Below are 27,843 nucleotides of genomic sequence, written 5' to 3' on the forward strand. Positions count from 1 at the left end.
TTGGAACTTTCGTCTAGACCCATGACCACAACCTGGGATTCGCTGCTGAGCCGCCTTCTCGGTTCGCCGGAGCCAGGGACGTTACACGACTGCATCTAGTTTCGTTCGAGGCGACCGCGGGTTGAAAGAGTGTCTTTTTGGGCCTAGGCGTGCCTGCGCCGCTTCTAGTTATCGAGGGCGAATACAAATGAAGAAGGTGCCAAGACTTCCAGATCACTCGCAAACACCAAAGTTCTTCCACCGCTGATTCCTAAATTGAAACCTTAGTACCGCAGGTGGTTAAGAGAAATTTAATTGTTCATGTCGGTGTATAAGTGAGGCGACGATGCCTAAATAAGCCGATGGAGTCAGCCTGATGGCTGGTCTTCAGAGCGTTTAGGATGGGACTCTCGTAACAGAGCATCCCACTTATACGAGGAAACAAATGGAGCTTATTTTATGCTCAGGATCCCCGACATGCAGGCAACCAGGCGGTGTCCGATTCTCAGTAAACTCCCATTCTTATAAGCACTAAGCGCCTTCTATGCGAGTTGAGACTATTTCAATGAGCTCAGAGTATGTCAATTGCCTACAGCACTTTCGGAGACTTGAGGCTCAAGAGGGTCTTGCTTAATTGAAGCATCGTCTGAGTACCTAAAATGTATTTAGAATAGTGGACAGCTTCAGGCATTCTTCCTTGCTGTGGAACAGTTGAATTGACTCTATAACGCTGCACAAGCTATCATCTCAACTCGTATTCCCATCCATCAAATCATCCTTTCTTTCCCAAACTCATCATGTTGTTCACATATGATACCGTAGTAATCATTGTAATACTCGGAACCTCGGACCTGAACTTAGAGGTCTCAAGAGGGCAAGTTGTCCTTGTAGGCTTGGGCTTATTGGCATCCATTCCCATGAGTACTCGTAAATTCATCGGTTCATCCGAAACCTGCAAGTCATAATCAATGCTATGCATGATTCACGAAGCTCACCACCGGCATTTCCTGGATGTGAACGCGGTAAATCTCAATTCACGGAAATCCAACTTATGCGGGCGACCGGCGACATTTTCAAAACAATGACAGCCCTGTCAAGGATCTCGGTAATCAAGTAATTCCCGAGTCCAATGTACCTTAGAGCGTGGATTGGAAAACCAGGTCTTTGGTTATTGGGCTGGTAAATTTCCGGCTGTTCGGATCACCGAGAATTTTAAGCTTTCTACACCACGAGTTGAACTTCAAGCATGTTTCACTTTTTGAGACGACACACGAAAATCTGGGGCACGAATCAATCGATGGCCTGCCATCAGCACAACATGAGTCAACCGCCTTCCGAGACATGACATGGTCAGCCTAACTGCGCTACATATCGCGTTCGCTTTCGACTTGTCTGCGTGTTTGCGGGTATGGCACTTGAATAAATACCTACTCACATAGCTTCTCTCAACGCAGACAATGGCCAGCATTCCGCAACTGTAAGATCTTCAATCAGACCATCCACTTGAAAGGCTTATCAAACTCGCCGTTCGCATAATAGTCATCATTCTAATCTCGCACAAGACTTCTGTAACCAACATGAAGACGATTCCGTATGCTACTCTGTTGATGGCTTTGGCCTATTTGGCAAATGCGTTGCCTCAAACACCCGGAGAAGGTTGCGACTCTGTTGCAATTTGTAATGATGTTTGCGGCAAGCAAGGAATGGTAAGTAGCAACGATCAAGCATTATTGGCGTCTCAATTTCTAGCGAGTCGTCAGTTAGTCTCTGTTCTGATCTCAAGTCCTACAGAAACGCGGCGGATCATCATGCACTGGGAACAATTCGGCCAATTGCGTTTGCGTTCCTAAGTAAATGCGACATCACAAAAACATCACCTAGAGCCAAAAGCTCATTTACACGTATAAGAAGCTTGTCAGAGCAAAAGATTGGGCCCTGGCCAGGATTCGAACCTGGGACCTCTTCCAATCCGGCGGATAAGACTCAGAAGTCTTGTTGAAGCCCTAAGGAAGAATCATACCGCTAGACCACCAGGGCTAGTGATCCTGAAGCATCGTACGATGTTCTGGATGCTGGGTTGGTGCCGTAGGTTTGCTGAAGAAGAGTGGTGGGAGACGAGTTGTGCGGTTGTGGAGTTAGGGCGGGTCATGATGAGGGCACTCACGTCTGGAGTAGTCACAGCACACGGGTAATGTGTGGGTATAATGCTAGCTTGACTGAGTCGCGCTTCAGGTTGAACGGTGCTGGAAACGCACTTGTGTCATAGACAATGATGTGACTACGGGATTAAGTGTGCGGCGTCTCTCTTCCTTGCTTCGACCGGCTTAATTCTAGCTAGAGCACCAAATGATGAGGAGTATGATAAAACACAGAGACACTGTCATAAACAGCTTCTCAAGTACTACATGTAATAAGTGAACCAGGTGTGGTTTAGATTAGGTATAGACATTATGTGGTTTGTATCTACCTTGCCGGATACGGCGGTTTTTATATACCAAGAACAGACCCGAACGCCTCTATGACCCGAACATGACAGGACGGAATCAGAAGGGGTTTACCACCTGAAGTGGAAGACTCCCTTCAACCAGCTCATAACCGACGCAATCATGCCATTGATGTCGCCACCGTTCCTGAGTTGATCGGCGATGTTGTTAAGGCGGTCCTTGGTGGCGAGCCATTTGTCCAAAACAGCCTGGTCGGGAGCGGTGAAGGTGCTTCCGGTACGAGGAGGCAGGGCCTTGGTGCACTCTGTCAAGTCGTTGATGTTGAAGACACCAAGAAGAGAGAGACGGATATACTCGCGAGCGTAGTCCTGGTTCCAGTGGGACTGTCCGCCCTGGCCAGCGAACGCCTGGAACTCGGAGCTGATGCGGGAGTCCTTAGAAAGGACGACATCGCTGGCAAATTTGAAGACACGAGCAGGAGCGGAGCCGAGGGTCTCCTTGTAGAACTTGACGTCCCAGACACCGGGGGTGCTGTCCTGCGGGTCGCCGGCGCGGCTGGGGTCCACGAAGCGCTGCTGGCTGGTCGTGTGGGCGCCGATGAGTGCGGTGAGGCCGTGGGGCTTGATGGTCTTGTTCTCAAAGAGCTCGATCAAGAAGTCGGCAGAGCCGGTGACGGGAGGCAGAAGGTTAAGGGGAGCAGGGACAGAGGAGTCCTTGCGGCCGACGTATGTGCGAATGCGAGGACCCAAGGGGCAGCTGTCACGAAATCAGTTCACGCTCAGGTTGTGAGACCATAGGTCCGGATGACTTACACGACAGTGGCTACAGTTGCAGAGAACTGGATGAGATCGGCCATTCCGATTCCAAACTGCTTATACCGGTCGAACCAGACCTGGGTCTGGGCAACAATCTCCTCGAGACCGTGGTTCTCCCCGCGTGCCATTTCTTCTGAAGCGAGAATGATGGAGCCGTCAGCTCCGCCGAGGTTTCCGGTTCCCTTTGACCAGCCGCCGGCATCGTGGAAGCCAAGACGGACGGCAGCGCGGGCGAAGTCGGTGCAACGGCCGGATCTGCCTCTGAAGGTACCCTGAAGATCGTTGGCGATGTACTTCCAGATGCAGCAGGTATCAGCAGCGCAAGCCGCTGAACCCTTTGGTGCGAGGGTGCCTGATCTTCCGACGGTTGGGTAGGCGTCGTCACTCTCGGGGTTATCAAAACCGGTAAGGAGCTTCTTGACGCTGCCTCCAACAGGAGTGAGCTTGGAGTCGTCGAGGGTGATGAGATCGCCAATGAGCTCGTTAGAGTCTCCGTCGTCAGCGCCGTTGCCGTCTACATCGGCGCGGGAGCGGATCTCGGCGAATGTGTTCTTCATGCCGGGGTAGGCGATGATGGGCGTGGCCGCGAGCGCGGTAGTAAGGAAAGTTGACACACGCATGATGAGTTCGAAATAGTTGTGTACCTGGAAGAAGAGAAGTTGATAGGGAATGGTCTAGGTTGTGTGTATGCTAAAGTCGCAGAACGAAAGGATGATTCTATCGAATCAAGAAGGAATGTTAGAGACGAAAGAGATGATGAGGCGTATCCTGATGAGCCAAGTGCTAGAGGCTGGGCATCATGAGTTCATTATATCCTCATCAATAGCCCCCAAGCCCGGGAGGCCGTGCTTGGATTTTTGCGAATCTATTCTTGGCAATGGAAGCCATCGTACAGCTTGAATGCTGACTGTGGAGATGAGGAGTCTCTAATCGTGTTGGCTAGTTCCGGGGCGTCTCGACGCCGTCGACGTTGTAGCAAAGACTTGCTTTTCCTCCTTCTCATCTGCTGTCAGTCGCTCATAGTCTCGTATTGGGCCGAGTCAACCGAGTAGGAGTTGATCCAGTCCGAGCGCCACCATGTGTACTTTTGCTCCGCCTCCGCGAAGCCTTGAAGAGTCGGACGAGAAATCATGTTGTTTGTGATTGGACAGCCAGACAGGGGCAAGACGGTGGTTGCTACAGCGGTGAGCGAGGCGTTGACCAGGAGGAAACAAAGAGGTCTGTGTGCCGACTAATACCACGTCGAGATACCACTGAGTAAGGTATTTTAGATATTGTTCCCCTTGTTCTATACTCGGGGGCATGAGCAATACTGACGAGGTTTACTGCAGGCAATGTTAGTCAATAAGTGTTGTTCAACTTGCGTTGCGTACGGACATGAACTCACTCATTGACACTACGTTTGCAACTGTCAGTCGCCGTGCTTCGTATCGATGCACCCATCATCCGACCCTGAGAGATGCATGTGTACCAGGAACAGGATGTGAGTTCAGACGCATAACATTTCTTAGCTCCCATCTTGGTACCCGTGCTATTCCAGATCCGATCTACGGGGGAGACCACTGTTCCCCTTCCAGCAACTGACTCTGACCGAGTTGGAACAGACTCAGCAGAGTTACTCTTGTTCAGGGGTAATAACGCGAGTCGCAATCCCACAAAGGAGAGAGTTGCTTTAGCGTTGCATCCCGTATGCTGCACAATCCCGACGCTAATCCAATGCTGCTTCTAGTGCGCGACGGCACGGCTTAGCGGCTAAGCTCCCCTGAAACATCAGGTGGGATGGCCCGGAAGACCCTAACATATTGGATACGACCGCCGTTGAGCTTGTTTTCCTGCGTGGACTGGACGTTTCTTGTCGTCCGATGCTGTCTCAGAAACTTTTAAACGCTCGGATGGCGCGCCAACCAGCTGGATCGTCCAATAATTAAGATGCTATTTCTAACTCATAGAAGGAGAGGATCTTTTGGTCCAGGGGTTTCCGTTACGTTTCCTCCCTGCTAGGCTGTCCGCATGTCGTGTACGGACTACGTACGAACACTCGTCGATGTGAAGTGGGAGTGCGAGTTACTGCTCGACAGATCAGGCGCGTAAACAACCCTAATGTCCTCAGGCTATGATGGCAACAACATGATATCCTATGAAGATGATCGAATCGCTCAGCACCCTCTTCTCATTTCAGCCTTGTGAATGCCTCTTCTTTTGACTTGTCATGCCAAGCTTTTCTGACAATCAAGATGCCCTCGTTCCCGTGTGACACTGACACGCCTCGTCCGAGGAGGGCTGCTGACATCGGACCGGCTTTGACTGGTCAGACACAAGCTGATAAAATAAGCTCGAAGCCTTCAAGCCTTGCTCTAAACCTCGGTCTGAGCGAGCTGACCGAGTTGCATCCTGCTTCCTCGTGTTGGTCTTTGTGTGTTCCTGTGAGAGAACGTTTCTGAGCGCCAAAAGACGGCGCCAACGGCACTAAACCTTCTTTGTCCGTTGTTTGGTGTCTTTGACCCTTCTTCCTCTCACTGGCGCCTGGCGCTAGGTAGGAAGCCATCGGCCCGTCGAGGATCTTCAGGGGCACCACACAAGTGTGGCTCCTCGCGATTCTGTTTGTTCTGTTTGGCAAGCCGTAACGCCTCGGACTTCAGCTGGCAGGTAAAGACCCAGACTGACCCAGCTTCGTCGCATCTTCCTGGTCCAACTGCCAGTACCCACCGATTTCGCGGAACGTCTGCTCGACACCAGGCAGAATCTCATTCAAGTCTCTAGCCTGGACATCAAACATGTCGGTGCACTGGGCCGCAACAAACTTTTCAGAATGCTGAGGCATGTAAGTAGCGCCGTCCCACTTGATGGCGACGTTGACATTCACCTCGGGACTCTCTTCGCTCGGCGCCCTCTTGTAATGCCGTAGATATCCGCCCTTGACGTCCCGATTCCACCTCATGACTTCGAGAGGAGCAGTCTTGACGAGTCCTCCGTGGAGGAAGGCGATGCGGCCATCGTCGGGGTGGTGCTGCGCGAACGAGTGTCCGCAGTAGAAGCCATCATTCTCCGTTCCGACGCTCGTGACCCATTTCTTGGGCTTTCCAAACGTCGTCCGTAGAGCGTGCCACGCGAAACGGAACATGTCCTTGTCGCCCAGCAACATCTCATTGTAGTATTTCCCCTGCTCATTGTTGAGCCACGATGCAAGCTGGAGGTGGTACCAGAAGCGCTGTTTGTCTACCAGAAGCTGTCCGCTCTCCTGCTCGTGTTCGGCCATTTTGCATGGCGTATTGAAGATGGCCCAAGCAGGATTCTGAGGCCGTGTGCGAGCAATATCAGGCCAGAATACAGAGTGATATTCTGTGTACTGCATCGAGTCGTAGAGAATCGATGGGTCGATCATGGGAATGTTGTCGGAGTCGAGCAGCAGAGGCTCAGCCCAACGCGAATTGAGCAGTGCGGCAGTCTTCAGCTGGTAGTTGATCCCAAAGATCCCATCCTTCTTGATATGCACAATATTGTGCTCTTTGGAGAGATCGTTGTAGTATATCGGCTCATAGAGAGCATTGAGATCTGCCATGACGCCCATGTCCATCTCGGTGTCCCAGTAGTGGATCTCAATCGCAATTGTCGACTTGAGCCTCTTCAGTTGACGCAGGATTACCTTGACGCGCATCACCGTGTCGGCGTTGCCCGCGACTATTACCAGTCCTCGCCCGGAGAAGCGACCCTTAACGCTTGCGTATGGGACCATGCCGCTCTTGACGAAATCATGCCACTCGCGTCTGCGCAGCTCGATTTCAAGCACTGGCCGATCCTCAATAACCCATGGTAGAGAGTCGGAGAATTGAAAATCGACATACATGTCCGCTGGCCAAGTACATGATGCGCGAGCCTCTTGCTGGGAGATACCCTTGATGTTGGTGACGGCGGCGAAGTGGGGGATAAAGTCATCGGCTGTCGAGAGTTTATGCGCGTCGAGAAGGACATGCGCCTGAACTGGCGGCGGCTGAAACTGGAGGTTATTATCGATGATGGGCACCTCCATGTGATCTGGAGGGATGTTGAGATTGACGAGGGAGCCGTCCGGTGGTGAGTTGGGTGTCCATTGGGATATTTGAGGATTCGTGTCGCCCTTCTTGAACAGTATGATCAGAACGACGGTGATGGCCAGCGCAAATATGATGCGTGTTCTCTTAATGCCGGCCATGTTGACGATTAAGGACCTCAAATTCGAAAGAATAGTGGACCAAAATGAACAGCTTCCACAAGGGATACGCCGCTCATATCAACTGTTACCCCTGGACACGACGTCCAGATCAAGAAGTTCCCATGGTTCACCTCATCTTGTTTGTCTTTTGCCGGCCTCGGTCCCAGCCATCCCATTTCATGCTGATCGCCATGTGAACCGAGCAGGGGTGTTCCCCCGCGCACCAGGGCCTTGCTGCGTGATTGCGTCGTGCGGGGTTCGTCACATCCTGGGAGACGCCGTCGCGAAGCTTGGATCCAACTATTTCACATCACATACTTCCCATTGGATAAGTAGTTGATGAGCGACAGACCATCTCCCGCACCAGAGCGGGAATGCAGGTCAAGCGGTCCGGAGCGTCTGGAGTCGAAGTTTTGATGCAGGATATCCATTTCCAGACCGTCCTGTCGCACGAAATGGTCGCTTTCAGTAAGATTCCCGAGAACTACAGGCATCTTTGGCAAGGTAACATGGCCGGCCTTTCGATAAAATTTTTGAGCTTATGTGTGTGACCTCTCGTCACACCGTTCATTTACGTGTCTCTCTAGAATAATTACAGCTTAGCCTTCCCCATACCGAGGTTGTTCCAGTCATCTTGAGTAAACGGGACATATGTGCTGCCTTTCCCGTGCTTCTCAATCCATAACAATTGATCGCCACCTTGGATCTTGCTTGGGTCCACGCCCTCATTCTTCAGCGGCACCTTATTTTGTTTGTTGTTGTGCGTTGCTGTCCCCTCGTTCAAGAGTCGGATGAAAACCGGCACGGCATATCTCGGGAGCTTTGATCGTGCAAAACTGTAGACGGGTCAGTCTCGTTGTGTGCAAAACCTTTTGGCCAAGTCTACTCACCTGAGGAAATCGGCATAGTTAAAGGACCCCTTCTGATCCGCAGCGATATCTAGGGCTGCCGCACCAGCCTTACCATCATGCCCGGGAAGCTGGACGCCGTAGACGACTGCCTCGTTGACGCCCGGGTAGCTACCGAGGACCTCTGAGACTTCCGCGGTCGAGACATTCTCACCTTTCCAGCGGTACGTGTCACCTAGGCTAGGTGTATGGGTGAGCAAATGCAGCCGAAGCGAGATCTTTCTGACACTTACCGATCAAGGAAGAACCATCTGCCTTCACTATCGCGTCGCAAAGAGTCACCAGTCCGATAGAAGCAATCGCCCTTCTTGAGGATATCACGGACAAACTTCTTGTTGGTGGCATCCTCGTTGTTGAAGTAGCCCGGAAACGCTCGCTCTCCAGGATGCTCGACCAAGATCTCCCCGCCGACTTCATACGAAGCGCGCAGGGCCAGGCCAGTCTTGGGATCTCGCTGGATATTGCCTGTTTCCGCATCGATCTCTACAGGTACCACCATGTTTCTGTACTTGAGTCGTAGCAAAAGCCCGTGGTGACCTAGAGCATTCGCGAAGAAGTCTCCCCGAGATAGGTTACGAAGGCCCAATGCGCCCTCGGTGCTGTTATAGAACTCGCACACCGTGTCGATGCCGAACCTCTCTTGGAACCGTTTCCATACGTCGGGTCTGCAGCCGTTGCCGAAAACAGCATGGATGTTGTGGTCTTTGTCGCGCGGTGAGGGGGGCGAGGCTAAGAGATATCGGAGAGTCTCGCCAACGTAGACGAACCAAGTGGCGTGGGAGTCACGAACATCTTCCCAGAAGTTTGAGACACTGAATTTGGGCGCCATGCAGACTGTAGAACCAGACTATAACGTGTAAGCCAGAAGTCGCTAATAGCAGGCGGGAAGTACTCACCAAAATCTGTGATATCATGGTAATACCGCCAGTCCCGTGATAATACGGCTATATCAATCCGTTTAGAGACTTCAGTCATCACAATATAGGCGCATTCACTTACCATGCAAATGTAGCATCTTTCATTCCCGCCCTTTGTCGGATGCAGGCCAATGTCGTTCTAAGCTGATCAGCAAGCTGGAGGAAAACAGAGTGCACAACAAATACTCACCGATAATGCGAGGCCACCCGCAGCAGCAGCAGGCATGATGACGGCCTTGGGTAGGCCGGTCGTTCCACTGCAATTGTCAGATATCGCAGTCAGGCCCCAATTCCAATGAGCTTACCTCGTGTAAAACATGGCCATTGCATCGGCAGGCGTCAGTTTCTTCCGAAGCTCGTCTCGCGGACGAATAGGATCCGTCTGGTATATCCTTTCCCTCTCTTCTCCGATGTTGACGACTCTGATTCCCTTGAGATCCAATTCGGCCTGTACGTCGTTGTACTTGGCCGCAATATCGGGGCTTCCGTCGACGACTATGAGCTTGGCGGTACTGATCTCGATACAGCCGAGGAGGGCTTTGCCCACTAGGTTGTAGTTGATCATGGCGGGCGCCGCGCCGATTGCAAGCAGCCCAACCCAGGCAAATGCAAAGTCGGGCGAATTTTGCATGAGAATCGCAACGAAGTCGCCTGGTCTTACCCCTTGCGACAAGAACATCTGTGCATACTGGTTCGCTCTATCGTATGTCATCTTCCATGACACACTACCGCCTCGTGTCCAGATGGCTTCACCATAGGGATCCTTTTGGACCGCTTCTTCGAAGAAATAATAGGGAGAAACACGGCTGCTCTTGACTGTATCCTGCGTTAATCTTACGAGCTTCTAGTAGGCTCCGGCAGTCCTTACTTGAGTTTTCGACAAATTTGGTCATCGTTCGTCGACCTCGAAGGGTCTTGACATCCTTGGAGATGTGGTACTTGGCATCTACGTACATGCTGGAGACCATGCTGCCAGCCAGCGCTGCCGCCGTGACTACTATCGAGTGAGTGCGCGTTCATAGCTATTGCGGTGGCCAACGCCCGCCAATTGGTCTGGATTCGAGAACTCGGGGAAGGATCGCAAACAAGGTCTTCTTACCGAGTGCCATTGTTGCTGTTTATTTCCCTTTGAGATTGGAAGCTATCCGAATCTCCTCAGCTCTATACTCGATCGAACTCCAGTGGCCGCAGCTTGGCACAGCGAAACCAATTCTCGATCACGGAGACGTGACTAGGTATTTGCGTTACAATGACGATCTTTTTGTGAAAAGTTGGATATCCAGAGTCTTGGGAATACTGGCGTTGCGACAATGATTCTATGCAGTCGTCAAGCTCGAGATATGGAGCTGGATCCTTGGGGAAGGTTGGGGAATCCAAATACCAAGGTGCTGGCCCGCTTACCGAGGTCACGGAGTCGGACTTCATAGAAAAAACACAAAAGACGCCTTTGGAGAAGCAGTTTTGGGGGTTGTAGCGTTTGGGGTTTTTACCGATCTGCCGTGCTTCACTGCTGCTGCTTGACCGAGCACCCGAGCTCCAAGCTTCCCCCAGTCTTGACTCTCTCCCTTGTCCCACCAGATCCCGAAACGAACAGCCGGCAGATGCTTTTTCATGCGAGGCGAAGCGAAAATGGATCTAGGGGTGTCACGCAGTTCCACCAAGTGCGTTACCCCAGAACTCGGCGTCATTGAGCTAACACCTTAGGTACCCTAGCGGAAACCCAATGTTGGAGAAGATGGACGCGGGGAAGTGGCTCCGAGGGGTTTGTTTTTGGCAGAGTTCATTTGTTCGAGGCGCCCAGCCATGTGCAATCCACTCAGTTGAGAGGGAGCACTCTGCAGGAGAGATGAAGAGGTCCGGCGCCCTGCCTTGCGAGATGGCAAGGTAAGTAGAACAGAGTTTGGACATGTCTCGCGTTTACGGCGGTCTCATTGGGAGATGCGTCTCGACACGAGTCTGAGCTTCAGGGATAGAGCTTCTGGAACGTTGCGAGAACGAGGCAATACGGAGTAGCCGAATCCCGAAGAGTCCGTGAGAAATGACTTGAGTTCGAAGCCGGCGACTTACCTCATCCCCCTCTCGATGCCAGACGCTCAGAACTCGTTCGGGGCCCTTGCCAAGATTTTCAACCCGATCCCGTAAGTCGGCCCCACAGTTGCGCGGTTCCACGCCTCCGACGGAGTCGGCATCGATCGGGCGCGACTGGTTCAAGATGATGACCCCGTCTTGACATTTCACAATAATACGGGGCGGGGAGCGTACGATTTCCATAATAATCTCTTGGAGATGTATCACGAGAGATGCTGTTCATACCTATTTGAGTATGCAAGAACCACATCCCACCTAAAACGCTGATGAAGAACGGTTGTGCCAAGGCAGCACAGCTCTCAACGAACCCCGAAAAGTAGCGAGTCTATCGTCCTAATTATCGTGAAAAATTGGGTGGACTGCATCGTGCCATAGCTATTTTCTTTCCTGAACTCAATTCCCTACCTAATAAACCTCAATGCGAGGCCTCTTGTGAACCCATATCCACATTAGCAGACTACCTTAGAAATGCTGCGCCTTGAGTACCTACTGTACCTAAGCGAGAAGTGGGAAGCCAAGCAGGCAGCAAGCCTCTTAAAGCACATAATCGAGGGAGTAGTGTTCGAGCGAAGATTCGCAGTGTCATCTTGCCTCTTCAATGCATTTTTGATCACAGCACTTCCGAACCTGCCTGCCATCGCTTCGCTTGCACCGACAAGAGTGGATGATGCTTATGCCGACATGGCATTCCCGAGCGAAGAACCCATGCCGAAGAATGGAACACGTCCACTGGAAGAGCTGAGCACAGAGCAATTGAGTCTCTCAAGCACACCTCAGACAGATAGCATTCCCATCGCAGCAACAGTCACGCCGCCAATCAACATCCTTGTAGCGGAACAGAATCGAGTTGTGAGAAAGCTCATCGCTAGGCAAATGGACGGATTAGGCCACAATTGCGTGTACGATTTCGCATGTAACGGTCAGGAAGCCTTCGAGGCATACAAGAAAGGCCACCAACTGTATCGATGCATCTTGATGCAGCCTTCGATGCCCGTCATTGATGGTCTGCATGCCACAAGACTCATTCGCGCATTCGAGACCGAGAATAGGCTAAAGCCGTGCTATATTGTGATAATGGCCGCTGGCATATCGATGGGACTAGAAATGGACAGAACTCGCAGTCTCGGTTTCGACGCATTGATACAGAAACCATTCAAGACAGAGGGCTTAGAGAGGCTTCTGGTTGAGCTAGGTCTCATTTCGAAAGGGCCAAGAAGTTCCTCTCAAGACTGAAGTTGCAGGGAGAAAAGATCAGTTTCGTCAGTAAATGTACTGCTACCTGGAAATCGGCGCACATTCACACAAATAAACAATTATTAACATGATAATCCTATGTGCATGTACGAAAAGGTTTCCAAGTGCCATACATCCAGACTCTCAAACCACCCCCTCGACGACCCCGCATCCAGTTGGTGCTCGTACCCCGCCAGATTTCTGAAATCCGATCATCGGCCCGTCGATCAGCTGCTTCTGTATGAGCGCTCAGCTCTTGCGACATTCTCAGCCTTTCTCAAATCCAGCCGTCATCAAGAAAACAGACATCGCCTCGAAACCTTTCACATTCCTGCGCCATTGTTCGAAAAGAAATACATCGTGTTTAAATGGCTGCTCTTCCTCACACCGACGACCTTCGGAAGCTTTTCAGCAAACTCATCGATGGCTCTCACATTCTCCACTTCCATCAAGTCGTTGATGCCTACGGTCACTTGTCTTTCCGCTACCCTCTAGACCCCGATATCTTTGTAATGTCTCGAAACGTTGCCCCAGCTCAGGTTTCAGACATCGGGGATCTTGTCGCCTACAGGGTTGGTGATGCCGAGCCACTCGAAGCGGAGTCACCTCCGGGCTTTGCGGAGCGGCGAATCCACTCAGAGATTTACAAGCGGCACCCGAAGGTCAACGCGGTGGTCCACAGCCACTCCGAGGCCGTGGTCCCCTACACGATATCCAGTGTTCCGCTCAAAGCTGTTAGCCACATGTGCGGGTTTCTAGGTGCCAACGGTTTGCCGGTATTCGATACTGCGGACCACATGGAGGACGGCGACGTCCATGACCTACTTGTGCGCAGTGAGAATATGGGCGCCCATTTGGCGAAACACTTCGATAATGGTAATAATGTGACGTTGATGCGTGGGCATGGCTTCACGGTCGTTGCTAGTAGCATCGAGCTCGCCGTGATGCGAGCAGTGTATACGCAGAAGAATGCAAGCATCCAAACCACTGCTTTAATGCTTCAAGGTGTTACTGGGGTTACGGGCGGCGTGAAGAGTCTAAGCCATGATGAATGTTTGGCTTCTGACAAAACGACACAGTGGTCATTAATGCGACCATGGAACTTGTGGCTTCAGGAGATTGAATGCAACCAGGTGTACAAGAAGGTGCTCTGATTCAAACAAATATTGAGCGAACTAAAGCATTGTGATGATTTGTGTCTATTTCGTTGCATTGAAGAGTGGCCATTGTCCAAAACCGATGGGCTCCGTGCGATCGAGGAAAGTTAGCCATGTGCTGCTCCACGCATCTCAGTACAGAGCCTGGTCGGCAGTCCCTAGCATAGTGTAGTGAATTAGAGCAGCAGATTTGCTCCAAGTTAGTTGATGAGTCGCATAACTAGACATCGCAACGAAGCTCTGGCGAAGGCAAGGCTGGATCAAATTAAAGAAAGTGTGCTCAAGAAAATACCATATGTACATGAGTAGCCAAGTCCACAGTTCGCAGCGGAAATCAATGCCGGCATTGACGCAACTCGGGACCGTTATCATTGCAAGCGGGGTGATCGGCTGATAGACCTCCACAGCTGCGTCTCCGATCCACAGCCGGCCGTGGGGTTCATCTTTTCCTTTGCTTAAGACTACCACTTTGGGGATAGCGTGTTGTTAGACCACCGTCATTACTCGCAGCTTCGCAGCTACCCGAGAGGATAATCCCGTTGCTGTTTGTTGGCATGTTATTAAGCGTAAAGGCACCTCTCCTTATCATCTGCCTTGTTATCATCGGTGCGACACTGCGATGTACAAGTGAAACACTCTTCAGGGACCATAAGAGGACATGAGAGATTCGCCTTCTGTTGCGAACGTCACTGTAGTTACCTCTACCTTAATTCACAACATTGAAGCTCTGCTGTTACAGACCACCAGAAGACATGGCCACATCATCAGCGAACGACCAAGATGGCCACCTGCAGAAGCGATTCTCTAAAATCACCATGATTGGCATGGCTTTCGCTATTCTCAAGTTAGTCATCGACTTGGAGCTAGATCCACAGATCTTGATACTGACGTTATTTTCAAAGTACTTGGATCTCTTTAGCTGGGTCCATTGGTCTGGTGATGCCCTCGGGTGGGTCGGTGTCCTTTGTATACGGCTTCATCTTCTGTGTCATCTGCAACATCGCCTTGAGTGCGAGTGTTGGAGAGCTTGCATCGCTCTATCCGACAGCTGGAGGACAGTATCACTATGCCTATGCACTTTCGACGAAGAAGTGGAGGAAGATGACGGTAAACCCCACGTCTCCCAGCCTAACTGGAAATCGGGTGCTAATAAGCACTAGAGCTTCTTTGTAGGATGGGTCAACATCGCTGGCTGGCTTACGCTTAACACTACCGCTGCGTATTTTGGAGGTGAGAATTAACCTACATCAACAACTTGGAAGCTTCGCTAAGTCTGGGTGAAGCCCGGTTCCTCGCCGCAGCCGCCGTCGCAGCCTCTGGCGGCTCCTACGAGATCACACAGTGGAGCACCTACTTGATGTTCGTCGCTGTGTCCATCATTGGAGTATTCTTGAACATCTTTGCGTACCCAATTCTCAACCGCTGGAACGAAGGAGCATGTAGGTACTCTGAAAGATAAAATTCTATCGATTGGGTTGCTAATCTTCTCAAGTGTATTGGTCCTTGCTCAGCGTCGTCGTGATCAGTATCGTTCTCCTCGCGACCTCCCCAAAGACGGATGCCGAGTTCGTCTTTACAAATTTCTCCAATACCACCGGCTGGAGCGATGGGACTGCTTGGATGCTTGGACTTCTTCAGTCTGCTCTCAGTTTGATTGGGTTCGTCTCGCTAAGTAGCTAGAATCAGACCAGCTGTTGTATGACTAACACCATGACAGATTTGATGCTGTGGCGCACATGGTCGAGGAGATGCCCAGACCATCCACAGATGCTCCTCAGGCGATGGTCGGTGCCGTAATCGTTGGCGGTACGACGTAAGTACAACCCCCACCGCATCACATAGTCTGGTACACCTAACAGTCAACACAGGGGTATCGCCTTCATCCTCGTCATGCTGTTCTGCGCCGTCGACATTGACGTCTTGCTTTCCTCGCCCACGCAGAGCCCTCTGACGGAAATGATCTTACAAGCAACGAGGAGCAAAGCAGCTGCTACCGTTCTAAGCGTTGCAGTTGCCCTCTGTTTCGTTAACGGAGCCAACGGTTGTGTCACATCGGGTAGTCGCTTGGTCTGGTCTATGGCTCGAGACAACGGAACTCCATTTTCGAAGTAGTAAGTACAGTATGAAGTCACTTGAGCCAGTCTTGCTAATCTTGTCTTTTGAAAGCCTCTCGCACCTCCACCCTAAGCTGAATGTGCCCGTACGTGCAATAGTCGTGCAGGCCATTTTCAACATCCTATTTGGCCTTCTCTATCTTGGTTCGACTACCAGTCAATAAACGTGAGACGCAGAAAATAACATTGCATAGGTCCTGAGGTAGCATTTAATGCCTATATCGCAAGCTGCACCCTGTTCTTGAATCTTTCGTATGCGATGCCAGTCATGATCCTGCTAATCAGGGGCCGGAAACTCGTCACGGATAATCCGCCCGTGTTCTCCCTGGGCGGAGGCTTCATGGGCTATCTGACAAACTGGACGTCGGTGCTTTTCGTTATCGTCACCTCTATCGTAAGTAAAGATGCATGTGGTGACTGAGGATAAATGCTCACATATCTCGTAGTTCTTTTGCTTCCCACCAGCACTTCCTATCGATATTTCCACCATGAGTAGGTTTCCATCTACCAGCGAGTTGTTCATACATCTGACACATCCCAGACTACGTGACAGCTGTCATTGGAGTTTTCATTGTTTATGCCGTTGCACTCTGGGTGATCAAGAGAAAGACCTACAATGGTCCCAAGTTTGAGCTGATCCTTGGGGAGGAGTTGCCGACTGCGAACCCTATCGAAAATCAGGAAGCTGCAAAAGGGATAGACGTCCTACCACATGATAAGCTGTAATTCTGTAAAAGAAAGTCTGCAATCGCAACAAATTGAATCATATGACAAACTCAATGCTGTCGTGCTCAAAAAGAGCCGTCGAGGAACTAGTGAAAGAGCCTGACAGCAATGCCTTTTGATGAGCTCCATCTGAAACCCTTTCAAGGCGAGGTGTTGTGCTTTTCTCCCTGATATGATGATGAGATCCTTTCTTGGGCTACAAGAAATGACTATCTTAGAATGTCTTGGAGGTTTTGAGGCGTCATCCGCGGCAGGTAGAGTAAATTGACAATCAAGGGCAAATACGAGCCCAGATCTACAGACACTCATTGCACCTCAGCTGGATAATATTATCATACTATTAAAGATTGGTATTATCGTCTTTCTGAAGTTACAACTTGGACCCCTTCACATACCCATAGTGCCAATCGACGCGTCCCAAATCCTGTCTGATCTGGTAATTCCGCTCAGCAATCTCAACAACTCGCATATCCACATCCACTACCCGCATCCCATCCTCACCATCCGTGAAGCTCCCGGGAACCTTGCCGACAATGGGCAATGCAACCTGGCTGCAACCAAAATAGCCCTGATCCGAAGGACCTCCCGCATTGCAGTAGATGATGGCAGCAGTATTCTCAAACGCTCTTGTAGTAAGCGTGGATTCCACAAACATCTTCTCGCAAGTAGCATTATACTCCAAGCCCTCCTTGCTCATGTCTGACAGCGTCCAGTATGAGGGCATGATGATGATCTTTGCCCCTGCGAGAACAAGCTGTCGGAACGCTTCGGGAAATGCCAAATCCCAGCAAACCAGTATTCCGACGGGGCCCAAGGGAGTGTCGAAGACTTGGTGAGGCTTCGGTGTACCCTCGTCGACTTGCATCTTGTGTGCGTAGTCGATGCTTGAAGTCAGATGGTTGCGTTCGGGAATCCAGAGGTTGGTCTTGGTATAAGCGCCTAAGAGTTTTCCATCATGGTCGATGAAGTAAGAAGTGTTGAGAAGAGTTGGCTTGGATTTGGAAGTATCCTTGGTATGCTGATCATCTGGTGCGCGGTAGACGATTGTGCCGGCGCATATGTTGATGTGCACTTCGGCCGCGAGTTGCTGGTATCGGCGTTGGAAGCTTTGAGCTTCCTCATAGCTCAGTGCGAATGAGGGTTCGTCTGGCACCCATCCTGTCATATGATATTCTGGAAGAACCGCCAGTGATGCTCCCTGAATTGCAGCAAAGCGAATTTGTTTGGAAGCATGGGCAAAGTTGTGCTCGGCATCCAGAACCTGCAAAGATGAGGGTTGGTGATAGTTCATGCTAAAGTGACGTCGATAGTGGGCTCACCTTTGGACTCGTTTGTACCAGTGCGACTTTGAAAGACCGATTCCCCGAGACGGCCGCCATGTTTGCAAGATAGGTAGCAGGATCAGAAGTGATAACACTGGGATTTGACAGAGCTACAGCGTAGCTTAGTGCTTCCAGTAAGTCTTATCAGAAAAACTTTGAATAAGAGAAGAGAGTGGCTCCGAAGTGTTCCTCATCGATGATTACCCATTTCAGCATCGTTTTCCTTCGCCTCGAGGAACCTGATTTGGTTTAGTGGATGGGGGGCATGCGTTCATCTTCGCTGGGGTCATGCAACCTCCGAGCGCTCCACTGTCGATAAGCTCCCCGCATCCGGACGCGAGTCATTCCACTCACTGAGACAAATCGCAGTTCATGCACGTGGGAAGCTTACTGCTCAATAATTGCAGGTTTGAGCGATTCTGGGATTGCCTCATTCGATTGAGGTATCGTCTCGTTCTCACTTGATCCTCATTTGATCCCCATCTGGATGTGAACTGTCATTCCTTGTCCAATAATCCGATGCAGTCATCGGCGCAAAAGATCATCACCAGATCCCGAAATGGGTGCGCAGTATGCAAGTCAAAGCGAGTACGAGGCCAACATTATGCACCAGTTGTTATGTCAAGTCCTAACACGCTTCATGCTAGTTGAAATGCGACGAAGTTAAGCCACATTGTTCAAGATGTAAAAGACTCGGGATACCTTGTCCCGGCTATCAAAAGCCTCTCAGATGGTCGCCTACCTCTAGACCGCCTAGGGTCGACATTACGGCTCCGATATCTAGCGAACAAGAAAGGCACCAGCAAAGTGCTACAGTCTCAATTCAAAATCTACAGTCCCTTAATCCATCTGGCAGGTATATTGGTGACACGGACTTCCTCAACCAGTTTGCAAATATCGATACCCCTTCGAGTATAGACTTTCAAGATGCCGCTCATCTGGAGCCTATCTTTCCCTTCTCAGACCTACCGGCTTTATCTCCAACTCCCTCCTCGTCCGCAGGGGTAACATTTTCTCTTCCGTCAATCGAAACCGAGGCCAATGAATTATGGCCGGGGATCATTCCTAGTCCCCAAGTCGCTTCACCTAGTCGCGACGTGTTAGGCCGACGCGTCAACTCGAATCCATCCAGCATGGCTCGCTACGAATCTCCACTATCGCCCTCATTACAAGACAACACATCGGTGCTGGTGGAATATTATTTCAAAGAAGTGTGCGGAATGATGTCCTGCTACGACAGCAAGCTGAACCCATACAGAACGACTATCTCTAATCTCTGGGGTAGTTCGCCATCTCTCTACTATGTTACTCAAAGCATGGCAGCAGCCTGCCTAGCCGAAGTCTCACCAGGCCTTTCCTCAGCCAGCGGTCGACTTCGGGACCAGGCGGTAAACGCCCTATGGAAAGAGAGCAGAGCAGGCCCAACGGATACATCATCACTTTTGGCACTAGTCATGCTAGGCTTCAGTCTCTGCTGGCATGATCCGTCTAAACTCGGCCAATCTGAGTTCGAATTACTGGCTGAGACACTCATCCATCTCGAAGCCCAACAAGATAACTTGGCAATGGCAGACAAACAGAAACGCTTCTTCTTTTACAATTCTCTCGTCTACTGGAGGATGCTGCTTTCCTTCGTAAGCGACCAAGATTTGCCTTCGGCAGCTTCCAGTGGAACCGTTCAGCCACAGCCGCCTCGATTTCCCAATCGGAATGACGCGAGGATGCCACATCCGCAGACAGGCATAGGAGTAGAGGTACTAGAGGTCGTAGGCCAAGTCGGGGCACTGGTCAGAAAAGAGCGAAAACGGATTCGTCGCCGCCAGCACTCGTCGAGGCACGACATCGAACAGTCCGTTGCCGCCATTCAGATAGCAGAACAGCTTCACTCGAGGCTCTGCAAGATCGAACTTCCAACAGAGATTACGGTTATGGAATCGGGCGATGATATGACGCCGACCGACCATCTGTTGAAAGCTGCAGAGGCATACAGGTGTACTGGACTGCTGCAACTCTACCGCAACTTTCCCGATCTACTCTTACAAGACACGGCGTCTGCCAGTCCGTCGGCTTGGCTGGAAGTACCCGGAGAGTCGGAGCCCAACGTTCCCGACGATTCAGAAGCTCTACATGGGACGTGGCTGACCTGTCTTGCTCTACACATTCTGGACCTTTTACAGGATATTCCAATCACGTCGCGATCTCGGTCCATTCAACCACTGCTTTTGGTGAGCATCTGCAGCGAGCTTTCCATGACTCGGGAGTTTGCTTCGCTGGATTCTTTAGTGGACAGGCCTGTGGCAAGCATTGCTTCCAGTTCCAGACTGAAAGCAAAGCCAACCATGATCGACATTTTACACGCTAGACGGCTGGTTCTCTCACGTCTCGCATCGTTCGAGGGCATTCTGGCAGCTAAGCCTATACGGCAAATGACTGTTCTTGTAAGAGAGACTTGGTCTTGCATGGACGAGAAGCAGCAGGACGTGTATTGGATGGATATCATGGTGGAGAAAGGTTACGAAACATTGATGGGATAGTTGCAATGATGGCCAACGTCGGATAAACTTTGAGAGTCTTTAGCTTCAAAAATGCTCAGAAAATATAAGATGCGTATTGAACAATTATGGTGTAGAATGAACGTCTAAAACTTTGGGTACAAGCTTTCAGATTCACGAATACGTCCTGGACCTCGTCTTAGACCAATACTCAAGCACCTTGGAAGGCGGCTCCTCATTTACAAGCCGAAGGAGCACTGTGTCAGCACAGCCGTGTGGAGACGAGTAGTTGGAGTGATCCAGTTAGATGTCATACTTCATGGGTAAGGGGACTTGTTGTCAGCAACCCGGCCTTCAATCGACAAAATTGATCGAAGTAAAGCCATCCCCGCGCCTTTTTGTCCCCAATTTGTCTCCCCAACTCGCGCACCACCACCAGCTGTAAGAGCACAGTGTCAAGTCTTGATCTCGCACCAACAGCGTCTTACACGCTTGTATAAAATAGCCAAGATGAATTCTTCCACTGACATCTTCGCCATGCCTACAGTATTGAGTCCTCAGAATTCTGTATATCGTATTCGGAACTCGGTCATTGCTTGTTTTGGTTCAAATTCTATGTTACCGTCCTTCCCTGGCCGTTAGCTTGACATCCACCCAATTCCCCTCGTCTTGGGTCAGAATACCACCCGGCCCCTGCCGTGGTCATGGAGCCCAAGTTTAAACAGGAGATTCAACAGGTGAGTCTTTTCAAATCATAGTGATGCTTAGACACGTTTTACCCCACCTATGGAAACACCTCTAGTTGGCATCCATGTGCTTCAATGAACCGCCCTGTTCCTCTCCCTTTCACGGCTCCGTTTTTGTATCACGATACCTCGTGCCAAAGCGACGCCATCTCTGACTAGTGACTCAATACCGAACAGATGATGTACATTGCAGGAGAGACCCAGGACGTCTCCATCCAGACCACCAAACTCATTGAGGAAATCATCCGAGATCAAGTCGTTCACATGGTATTTCACCCGCGCCACTTTCCCCTTCGGATCTCTCTTCCCACGATAATGTTGATCATCTACTGAACACCACCATTTAGCTCAGAATAGCCAACGACCTCGCCGCCCGCCGCGGCTCCCGCGTCTTCTCCAACAATGACCTAATCTTTCAAGTCCGCCACGACAAAGCCCGCGTCGAACGCCTCCGCATCTTCCTCACCTGGAAAGCCATCCGCAGAACCGTCAAAGACTCTGACGAAAAAGAAGGCCTCGTCGACGAAGCCGACCTAGAAGAAAACGTCGTCGCTCCCGCAGACGACGCCCCTGCCGGCGGCAAGGCCAAGTTGCCTACCGTCACACTCCCCTGGGACGCGGCGTCCTACTTTTCTGAACAAGTTACCGAGGCGAGCCAGGAGGATCTGGTGGAGATTACAAGCAACGAGGCCGCGCTCGAGAAGCTGAGGAGAAATGATGAGCGGACGAGGGATATGACTGTTGCCGAGTACGCGACGTGGTCAGAGTACCGTCATGCGTCGCTGACCTACCGCAAGGCCAAGAGGTTTCGAGAGTGGTGTGGATTGGGCGTGATTGCAGAGAACAAGCCGAATGATGATGTGATGGATATTCTGGGGTTCCTGACAGGTGAAATGGTGCAAAACTTGACGGCACAGGCACTTAAAGTCCAGAAGCAGGAGGCGCTCCGTCTCAGAGAGGGGACGGCCTTAGCTGGAGAAGAAAGAGGGCTGACGGTGGGCCTGGGTGGGTTATTTGCTGAACCGGAGGGTCTAAGGAAGCCAGTTGATGAGAGGCATGTCCGGATGGCGTTCCAGCAGTTGCAAGGGAGACCGAAGAAGAGTCGGGCGTTGCTGAATGGGACTCGACTTTTGCAACCACCCGCTCTGAGACTTGTGAGTATTATCAATTCATGGTTGGGAGTGATGAGGAGCATAAGTTGACAGGAATCCATCATAGCTCTGAAACCGCTGTATACTGGCTTCTTTGTGTGAACGCTGTGACAGTTTCACGTGCTGTCATACAAATACTTATACCTCTGATTGCTACCCAACCAAGTTGATGTTTCACATTTGATAAACACATTTGGATGGGTTCTGATCCATTATTGCCATCTCTCACGGTCCATATAGGCTACCATTCATTTGAAAGTTCCATAGACTGACTGTGAATTTCAAGAAAAAGCAAGTTCATCTTGAAAGAATCAATCAATTCAAACAATGTTTGTTCTTTTTCTTTGGTAGACAATCAAGTAAACTCAAAACATGGGCCGTTGACAGTGACGCCGTCAAGCACGGTTATTCGCTGTTCTGTTGCCGCCACCACACTTTTAGGTTGCAGTGAACCAGGGGCAGCAAGTGGCCATTGCGACCGAGTAAGGTGCCTAGCTCTGAAAGATTTTCTCTCTGACATTTTGCTTTAGACTTGTTTTCTTTCCTCTCTCCTGCCAGTTAATCGTTACCTTTCCCATACAATTCTCAAGCAGCTTGCCAATGTTGGTCGACTACACCTCAGTTCTTGCGCAAACACGAATTTCGAGCTTTCCTACCCCTTCCTACCTTTGAGGCGAAATCGTATACCGGCTGCGATCGCGCTCCATGAGCGGGCGGCTGGGGTGCTGCGCAGACGGTACTCAGGGCGTCGGGGGAGTTCGGATTTCAACAATAGTCACTAGTCAAGGTGCCAGAGTGGTTAATGGGCTGCCCTGCTATCAAACCTTGATTCCAGATTAGGCAGTGGCTTCGGTCGCGCAGGTTCGAATCCTGTCCTTGACGCACCTTACTTTTTGCACTTTTATCTTTCGCACAGTTTCTTCGGGTGTTCTCTCTTAATGATTTGCCCAACTCAGTTTTTGCTTTGGAGCGTTGTTGAGCTGGTTGTGCGTGATGCGAGTGAGAGAGAAGAAGCTGGAGGCAGGAGCTTGAGCTGGAGCTTGAGTGGCCCGTGCTAGGTACCTACCTGAAAGGAAGTGTACGTATCTTGATTAGATAAGGCTGGAACGTGGAGTCTGAGACCATCGGGTGCCGGGCAGGAGGCAACCCCACCATTGCCAGTTCCCGAAAGCTGCCACTCCGATCCGACCCCGCGGCCGTCACATGACGATGACGTGAAAGTCACAAAAGGTTGAGGTTGTCGTCTCTGTGGTATTAATCACGGAAGGTCCGTCACTTCATTCCGTAGCTTTTTCGTACTGTGATCTAGTTCATTGCATTCTTTACAACACTCATACCTGTCGTGTGTACTCTGCGGATGCTGTCGAGCATCAACAGGCATCATCTCACGATCTGAGCACTCAATATTTGTACAAGAGTGGGATTCAAAATGGCATCTGCACAGCAACTCAACCTCCCCGACGGCCGCGTTCTCTCATACGACCTCTCGGGCCCGGACTCGAAGCCCGTCGTCTTGTTAGCCAACTCGCTTGCGGCGCCCTTTACGCTCTGGGATCATGTTGTCAAGGTTCTCCACGCCAACGGCTTCCGTACGCTGCGCTTTGACCAGCCGGGCCACGGCAAGTCGTCCGCACCAAAGAAGCTCAACACCGAGTTCGAGACGATAGCCGACGACGTGCACTCTCTGGTCAAGTCTCTCAAGATTGAGAAGCTGTTTGCCTGGATCGGCGTGTCCATGGGCGCCGCGACGAGCTTCTACTTTGCGACAAAGTACCCCGGCATCATCCAAAAGGTTGCCATCTGCGACACCATCAGCTCGTCGCCCAAGCACGCCGGGGTGGAGGATTTGTTCGGCCCGCGGGCCAAAGCGGCGGGCGAGGCCGGCAACATGGAGGCCCAGGTCGACCAGACGATGGACCGCTGGTTCGGCGCCGAATGGATCAAGGCCAACCCTGAGGAAGCGGCTCGGGCACGCGCCATCATGAACCAGACTACCGTGGAGGGATTCCAGACGTGTTGCTTTGCGCTGCAGAACGACAGCTTCGATATCCGACCACTGTTTGAGAGGATTGGATCTGGTGTTGATGAAGCATTGCTGGTTGTTGGTGAAAAGGACGCGAATCTTCCCCAGGCGATGCAGGAGATGCGGGACAAGGTGGAGAAGGGATTCAGGGCGGCTGGCAAGGACAACAAGATTGAGCTCAAGTTGATCAAGAACGCGGGTCACGTCCCGTTTGTCGACAACTTTGAGCAGTTTAAGGAGGTGATTCTGGGATACCTCAAGGCGTGATTAATGTACGGATGGATAGTCGCGAGTCAATGGATACCTACCTAAGAGGGAACGAAAGAAAACATAAAACAGTATCATCCTTACCCTATAGGGATATTGGAGGTTGGAGTTAATGAGGCTATAGCAATCGGCTTCCGTTCCCAGCCTCTGGTGCCCTTGGTGGCTTTTGTGAAAATGAATTAGCAGAAAAGGGGCAGTCCTGGGAGCACAAAGACGGAATGATTAGCGTCTCGGTGAAGAAACCAATTAAATCACTTACCCTTCACCTTGACCTGGCCCATGCTCCTCACCTCACTCACCTCACTCACCTCCACATTCACCGAGCCCACCCCGAATCCTGTCTGGGACTAGCGTCGACTCAGCCGCCCACCGCCAGCCTTTCTTTTTTTCTTGCTTTTTTCCCTTCGCGGCCCAGCTCCCCCGTCCACTTCCACCTCCTCCCCAGCCCCGGCCGTCCGCTGATTGTCTTCCATCTTTTTGTTGGTGTTCCGCTGGCTCGTGCTCTCTGCTCTGGGTTCTGGCGCCGTTCCGTTTCCATCTGCTCCCACAGCAACCGCCCACCAACCATCGCCAATACACCACCACATCCACACCACACCATACACATACACACACACACACGCTACCACCCGTCCACCGTCAAACCGTGCGGAAGACAAAGAGCGTTCGGTTGAGCACAGAGACACCACCAAGGAGCCTTTGCTCTCTTTCCCCCTTTCCTCCCCGCCACCTCGTCTCTATATCTCTGCATCAAACCCAACGCTCTTCGGCTCTGTCTTGCTTCTGTCTTCGCCGGCTTCTCTGAACCAATCCACGCTACCTTGTTTCTATCGCTGACGTGGTTCTCAACGCGACGCCTCCTCTCCGCACTCACCCACCTCAAGCTCCCAGACCGGCACTTCTCTACCAGAGTCGCACATACAGCTACCCCGCGTTGCTATAGCTTCAATTAATTACCAACATTCACACCTTCTATCCGATCGCATCCTAAGGGTAGCTCGCTTGCTTCCAACGATCGCTCCCACTTCCACTATGGCCACCGCCCCCGATGCTGCGGCCCAGCACCCCAACGACACCACAACCGTTCCCACGACACCTCAAGACAACGACGTCCTCGCATTGAACTCATCACAAGTGACACTCCCCTCTACTGAAGTGCCCGCATCGCCCGCCGAATCCAACCAATCATTCAAGACCGAAGTCAACGACGACCGTCTGAGTTCCTCCGCCGTCATTCCCTCGTCCTTGACGCCGCCCCCCTCATCACAATTGCTCGCGCACACCGGCAACGGCGCTCTGCAGACCGCATACGGCGCCTCTCAGCGATCCGCTCTCTTCTCCCCGCCCGCCACAGGCCACAACGCGACGGTACGACGAGATGGAGGTCTTGGGACGGAATACATCCCACCCGCCCCGCAGCAGGTCGTCGAAGCCACCGCAGACGAACTTCGAGCCATGATGCAGGCTAGCATCGCAGAACACGCCAAGTTGAAGATGGAGGCCGCGCACCACAAGCTTCAGTACAACCTGCTGAGTCTCCAGGCGGACGAAGATGCCAAGAGGGCAGCCGTGGAGCACGAGATGACCAGGCGAGAGATTGAGGCCCTCAGAACAGCAGAGTACTCCCGCCATGCCGTCCGCGAACTCAGCGCCGCATCAGAATCGGCGCAAATGAAGTACCTCCAGATGAAGATGTGGTATGAAGAGGCCATGGACGAGAACGAAGGCCTCGTGCGCCGAGTCAAGATGGCCAAGAAGGTTATTTCACACAAGGAGGAGGAAATTATCGGCCTCACAGAGGAGCGCGACATGCTATTGAACCGCATCCGGGAGAATCGGGAACATTTTCACATGCTGTGCAGCCCAGGCGGGATCTTTCACGGTGCCATGACGCCCAAGCAGCCCACCGTCTCAACTCCCCAGCAGCCTCACCGAGCTACCCCCAAGCAGCAGACGCCTCGGTCGGCCAACCGCGAGGCCAGGGTGGTCGACCGCGACCACGGCCCCGAGCCCATTGCGGCTCTGCTGCAGGCTCTCAGCCAGGACAACAACAGCGCGCCCTCGACGCCCACGACGGCGGTCAGACCCGCGCCCCGCATGCCTCCCAAGCACACCCGAAACGCACAGTCTCTGTCCGCCCTGCCAACGACGCCGCTCTCCCGCACCCAGCGCCACGAGCAGCAATCTGGCCTCTTGCCCTCTGTGAACCTGGTGCCCCAGAGCGAGCCTCGGTACCGGTACAGCAACTCCCAAATGATTCCTGGCACGCCGCCACCGGCCATCCAGGAGCGGGTTCAAGAGCGCGCTCGCAAGAGCCGCGAGAGCACTATTTCGGCCGATGACAACGAGGAGCTTGCCCGCCAGGCTCTCGAGTCCGTCGCCAAGTCGGCTTCTTTCCTTTCGCAAGCGTCTCGCAACTCCCTTGGCACTCGCCGTCCCCTCCCCGGCGGCAGCGGCAACGAGGACGAGGAGGAAGTCTACGAGAGCCAGGCGAGCCAGGCAGCGTCCGAGATGCTACGCCGCGATCCCCGTGAGAGCTTCGAAGTTGCCAGCTCTGTTGGCTCTCGCGACGGCACACCTGCGCCGGCAGAGAAGAGCGCCAGACTCCAGGCGAAGCTGTTCTCTGGCATCACTAAGAGTGGTGCGGACAAGCGCAAGTTTAACGGGGGTGTGTCTAACGGTCACGGTCAAGAAACACGATCGGATAGGGTGAGCCCGACCAAGAAGATGCGGGTGGGCGGTCCCCTTGGCGGCGACAACCCAAAGGTCGGACTTGGGATCCAGTACAGTTACAGTTGAAACCCGACGTACGGATAGGGTACAGACGATCGCGTGTGCAGTGCACCTTGCCTCTCTCTGCCAGGCCCTGGTGCAAGCGCACAAGCGATCCCCGCCGCGGATGGTTCGTCCGGTGAGGTGGCTGGGTTTGGGGGGCAGAAAGCGGTGTGTGGGGATAGCACGGCGGCTGCGGCGTTGTTCCTAGCCGAGGAGGGGTCTTTTGGGTCCTTGGGGACCTCTTTTTCCTTTTTTTTCTTCCTCTGCCTATTTTTTGCTGCCCTTTTGCTGCAGCTACAGGGGATATTTGACGTGGCATCATGCAGGTGGGCTTTGGGCCGCGCTTTATGGAGACATTTGGTCGAGGAGAGGAGAGGAGGGAGGGGGGGACACCGACAAAAGGGTAGGGTGAAGAAGAAGATGGCCAAAAATTGCATTGACGAAGATTATGATACCACTGGCCATCACTGGCCGTCGTTTGGTTTTTTTATTTTGGG

General features: G+C 52.0%; 9 protein-coding genes and 2 non-coding genes across 11 annotated transcripts; 6 read left to right on the plus strand and 5 right to left on the minus strand.

Annotated features, from left to right (window-relative positions):
• Window positions 1-1,910: 1,910 nt before the first annotated feature.
• Window positions 1,911-2,016, minus strand: N0V96_009681. Its single transcript has one exon. It is a non-coding gene; the product is annotated as a tRNA-Pro (tRNA).
• A 517-nt stretch (window positions 2,017-2,533) lies between these two features.
• N0V96_009682 (uncharacterized protein) lies at window positions 2,534-3,858 on the minus strand (the record flags this gene model as incomplete). Its single annotated transcript, XM_053190350.1, has 2 exons — window positions 2,534-3,179; window positions 3,236-3,858. The coding sequence occupies 2 exons, from the start codon at window positions 3,856-3,858 to the stop codon at window positions 2,534-2,536; spliced, it is 1,269 nt and encodes a 422-aa protein (XP_053052280.1).
• A 2,015-nt stretch (window positions 3,859-5,873) lies between these two features.
• On the minus strand, window positions 5,874-7,427 carry N0V96_009683 (uncharacterized protein; the record flags this gene model as incomplete). Its single annotated transcript, XM_053190351.2, has 1 exon — window positions 5,874-7,427. The coding sequence occupies one exon, from the start codon at window positions 7,425-7,427 to the stop codon at window positions 5,874-5,876; it is 1,554 nt and encodes a 517-aa protein (XP_053052281.1).
• An 886-nt stretch (window positions 7,428-8,313) lies between these two features.
• N0V96_009684 (uncharacterized protein) lies at window positions 8,314-10,361 on the minus strand (the record flags this gene model as incomplete). The annotated part of the gene is made up of 8 exons (XM_053190352.2): window positions 8,314-8,515; window positions 8,569-9,182; window positions 9,232-9,279; window positions 9,335-9,391; window positions 9,443-9,509; window positions 9,558-10,068; window positions 10,121-10,249; window positions 10,352-10,361. The coding sequence occupies 8 exons, from the start codon at window positions 10,359-10,361 to the stop codon at window positions 8,314-8,316; spliced, it is 1,638 nt and encodes a 545-aa protein (XP_053052282.2).
• Window positions 10,362-12,941: 2,580 nt separating this feature from the next.
• On the plus strand, window positions 12,942-13,727 carry N0V96_009685 (uncharacterized protein; the record flags this gene model as incomplete). The annotated part of the gene is made up of 1 exon (XM_065758715.1): window positions 12,942-13,727. One exon carries the CDS (start codon window positions 12,942-12,944, stop codon window positions 13,725-13,727), a length of 786 nt encoding a protein of 261 aa, XP_065612780.1.
• A 755-nt stretch (window positions 13,728-14,482) lies between these two features.
• N0V96_009686 (uncharacterized protein) lies at window positions 14,483-15,842 on the plus strand (the record flags this gene model as incomplete). Its single annotated transcript, XM_065758716.1, has 4 exons — window positions 14,483-14,574; window positions 15,003-15,134; window positions 15,448-15,543; window positions 15,599-15,842. The coding sequence occupies 4 exons, from the start codon at window positions 14,483-14,485 to the stop codon at window positions 15,840-15,842; spliced, it is 564 nt and encodes a 187-aa protein (XP_065612781.1).
• A 1,098-nt stretch (window positions 15,843-16,940) lies between these two features.
• Window positions 16,941-17,949, minus strand: N0V96_009687 (uncharacterized protein; the record flags this gene model as incomplete). The annotated part of the gene is made up of 2 exons (XM_053190355.2): window positions 16,941-17,831; window positions 17,890-17,949. The coding sequence occupies 2 exons, from the start codon at window positions 17,947-17,949 to the stop codon at window positions 16,941-16,943; spliced, it is 951 nt and encodes a 316-aa protein (XP_053052285.2).
• Window positions 17,950-21,088: 3,139 nt separating this feature from the next.
• SPT3_2 (Transcription initiation protein spt3) lies at window positions 21,089-22,383 on the plus strand (the record flags this gene model as incomplete). The annotated part of the gene is made up of 5 exons (XM_065758717.1): window positions 21,089-21,121; window positions 21,308-21,397; window positions 21,478-22,078; window positions 22,207-22,284; window positions 22,349-22,383. 5 exons carry the CDS (start codon window positions 21,089-21,091, stop codon window positions 22,381-22,383), a joined length of 837 nt encoding a protein of 278 aa, XP_065612782.1.
• A 679-nt stretch (window positions 22,384-23,062) lies between these two features.
• On the plus strand, window positions 23,063-23,163 carry N0V96_009689. The gene has a single exon. It is a non-coding gene; the product is annotated as a tRNA-Ser (tRNA).
• A 547-nt stretch (window positions 23,164-23,710) lies between these two features.
• N0V96_009690 (uncharacterized protein) lies at window positions 23,711-24,571 on the plus strand (the record flags this gene model as incomplete). The annotated part of the gene is made up of 1 exon (XM_053190357.2): window positions 23,711-24,571. The coding sequence occupies one exon, from the start codon at window positions 23,711-23,713 to the stop codon at window positions 24,569-24,571; it is 861 nt and encodes a 286-aa protein (XP_053052287.2).
• Window positions 24,572-25,603: 1,032 nt separating this feature from the next.
• Window positions 25,604-27,370, plus strand: N0V96_009691 (uncharacterized protein; the record flags this gene model as incomplete). The annotated part of the gene is made up of 1 exon (XM_053190358.1): window positions 25,604-27,370. One exon carries the CDS (start codon window positions 25,604-25,606, stop codon window positions 27,368-27,370), a length of 1,767 nt encoding a protein of 588 aa, XP_053052288.1.
• Window positions 27,371-27,843: the final 473 nt, after the last annotated feature.

The sequence above is a fragment of the Colletotrichum fioriniae genome (genome assembly GCF_027942845.1).
Source record: "Colletotrichum fioriniae strain IMI 355084 chromosome Unknown scaffold_12, whole genome shotgun sequence".
NCBI lineage: Eukaryota > Fungi > Ascomycota > Sordariomycetes > Glomerellales > Glomerellaceae > Colletotrichum > Colletotrichum fioriniae.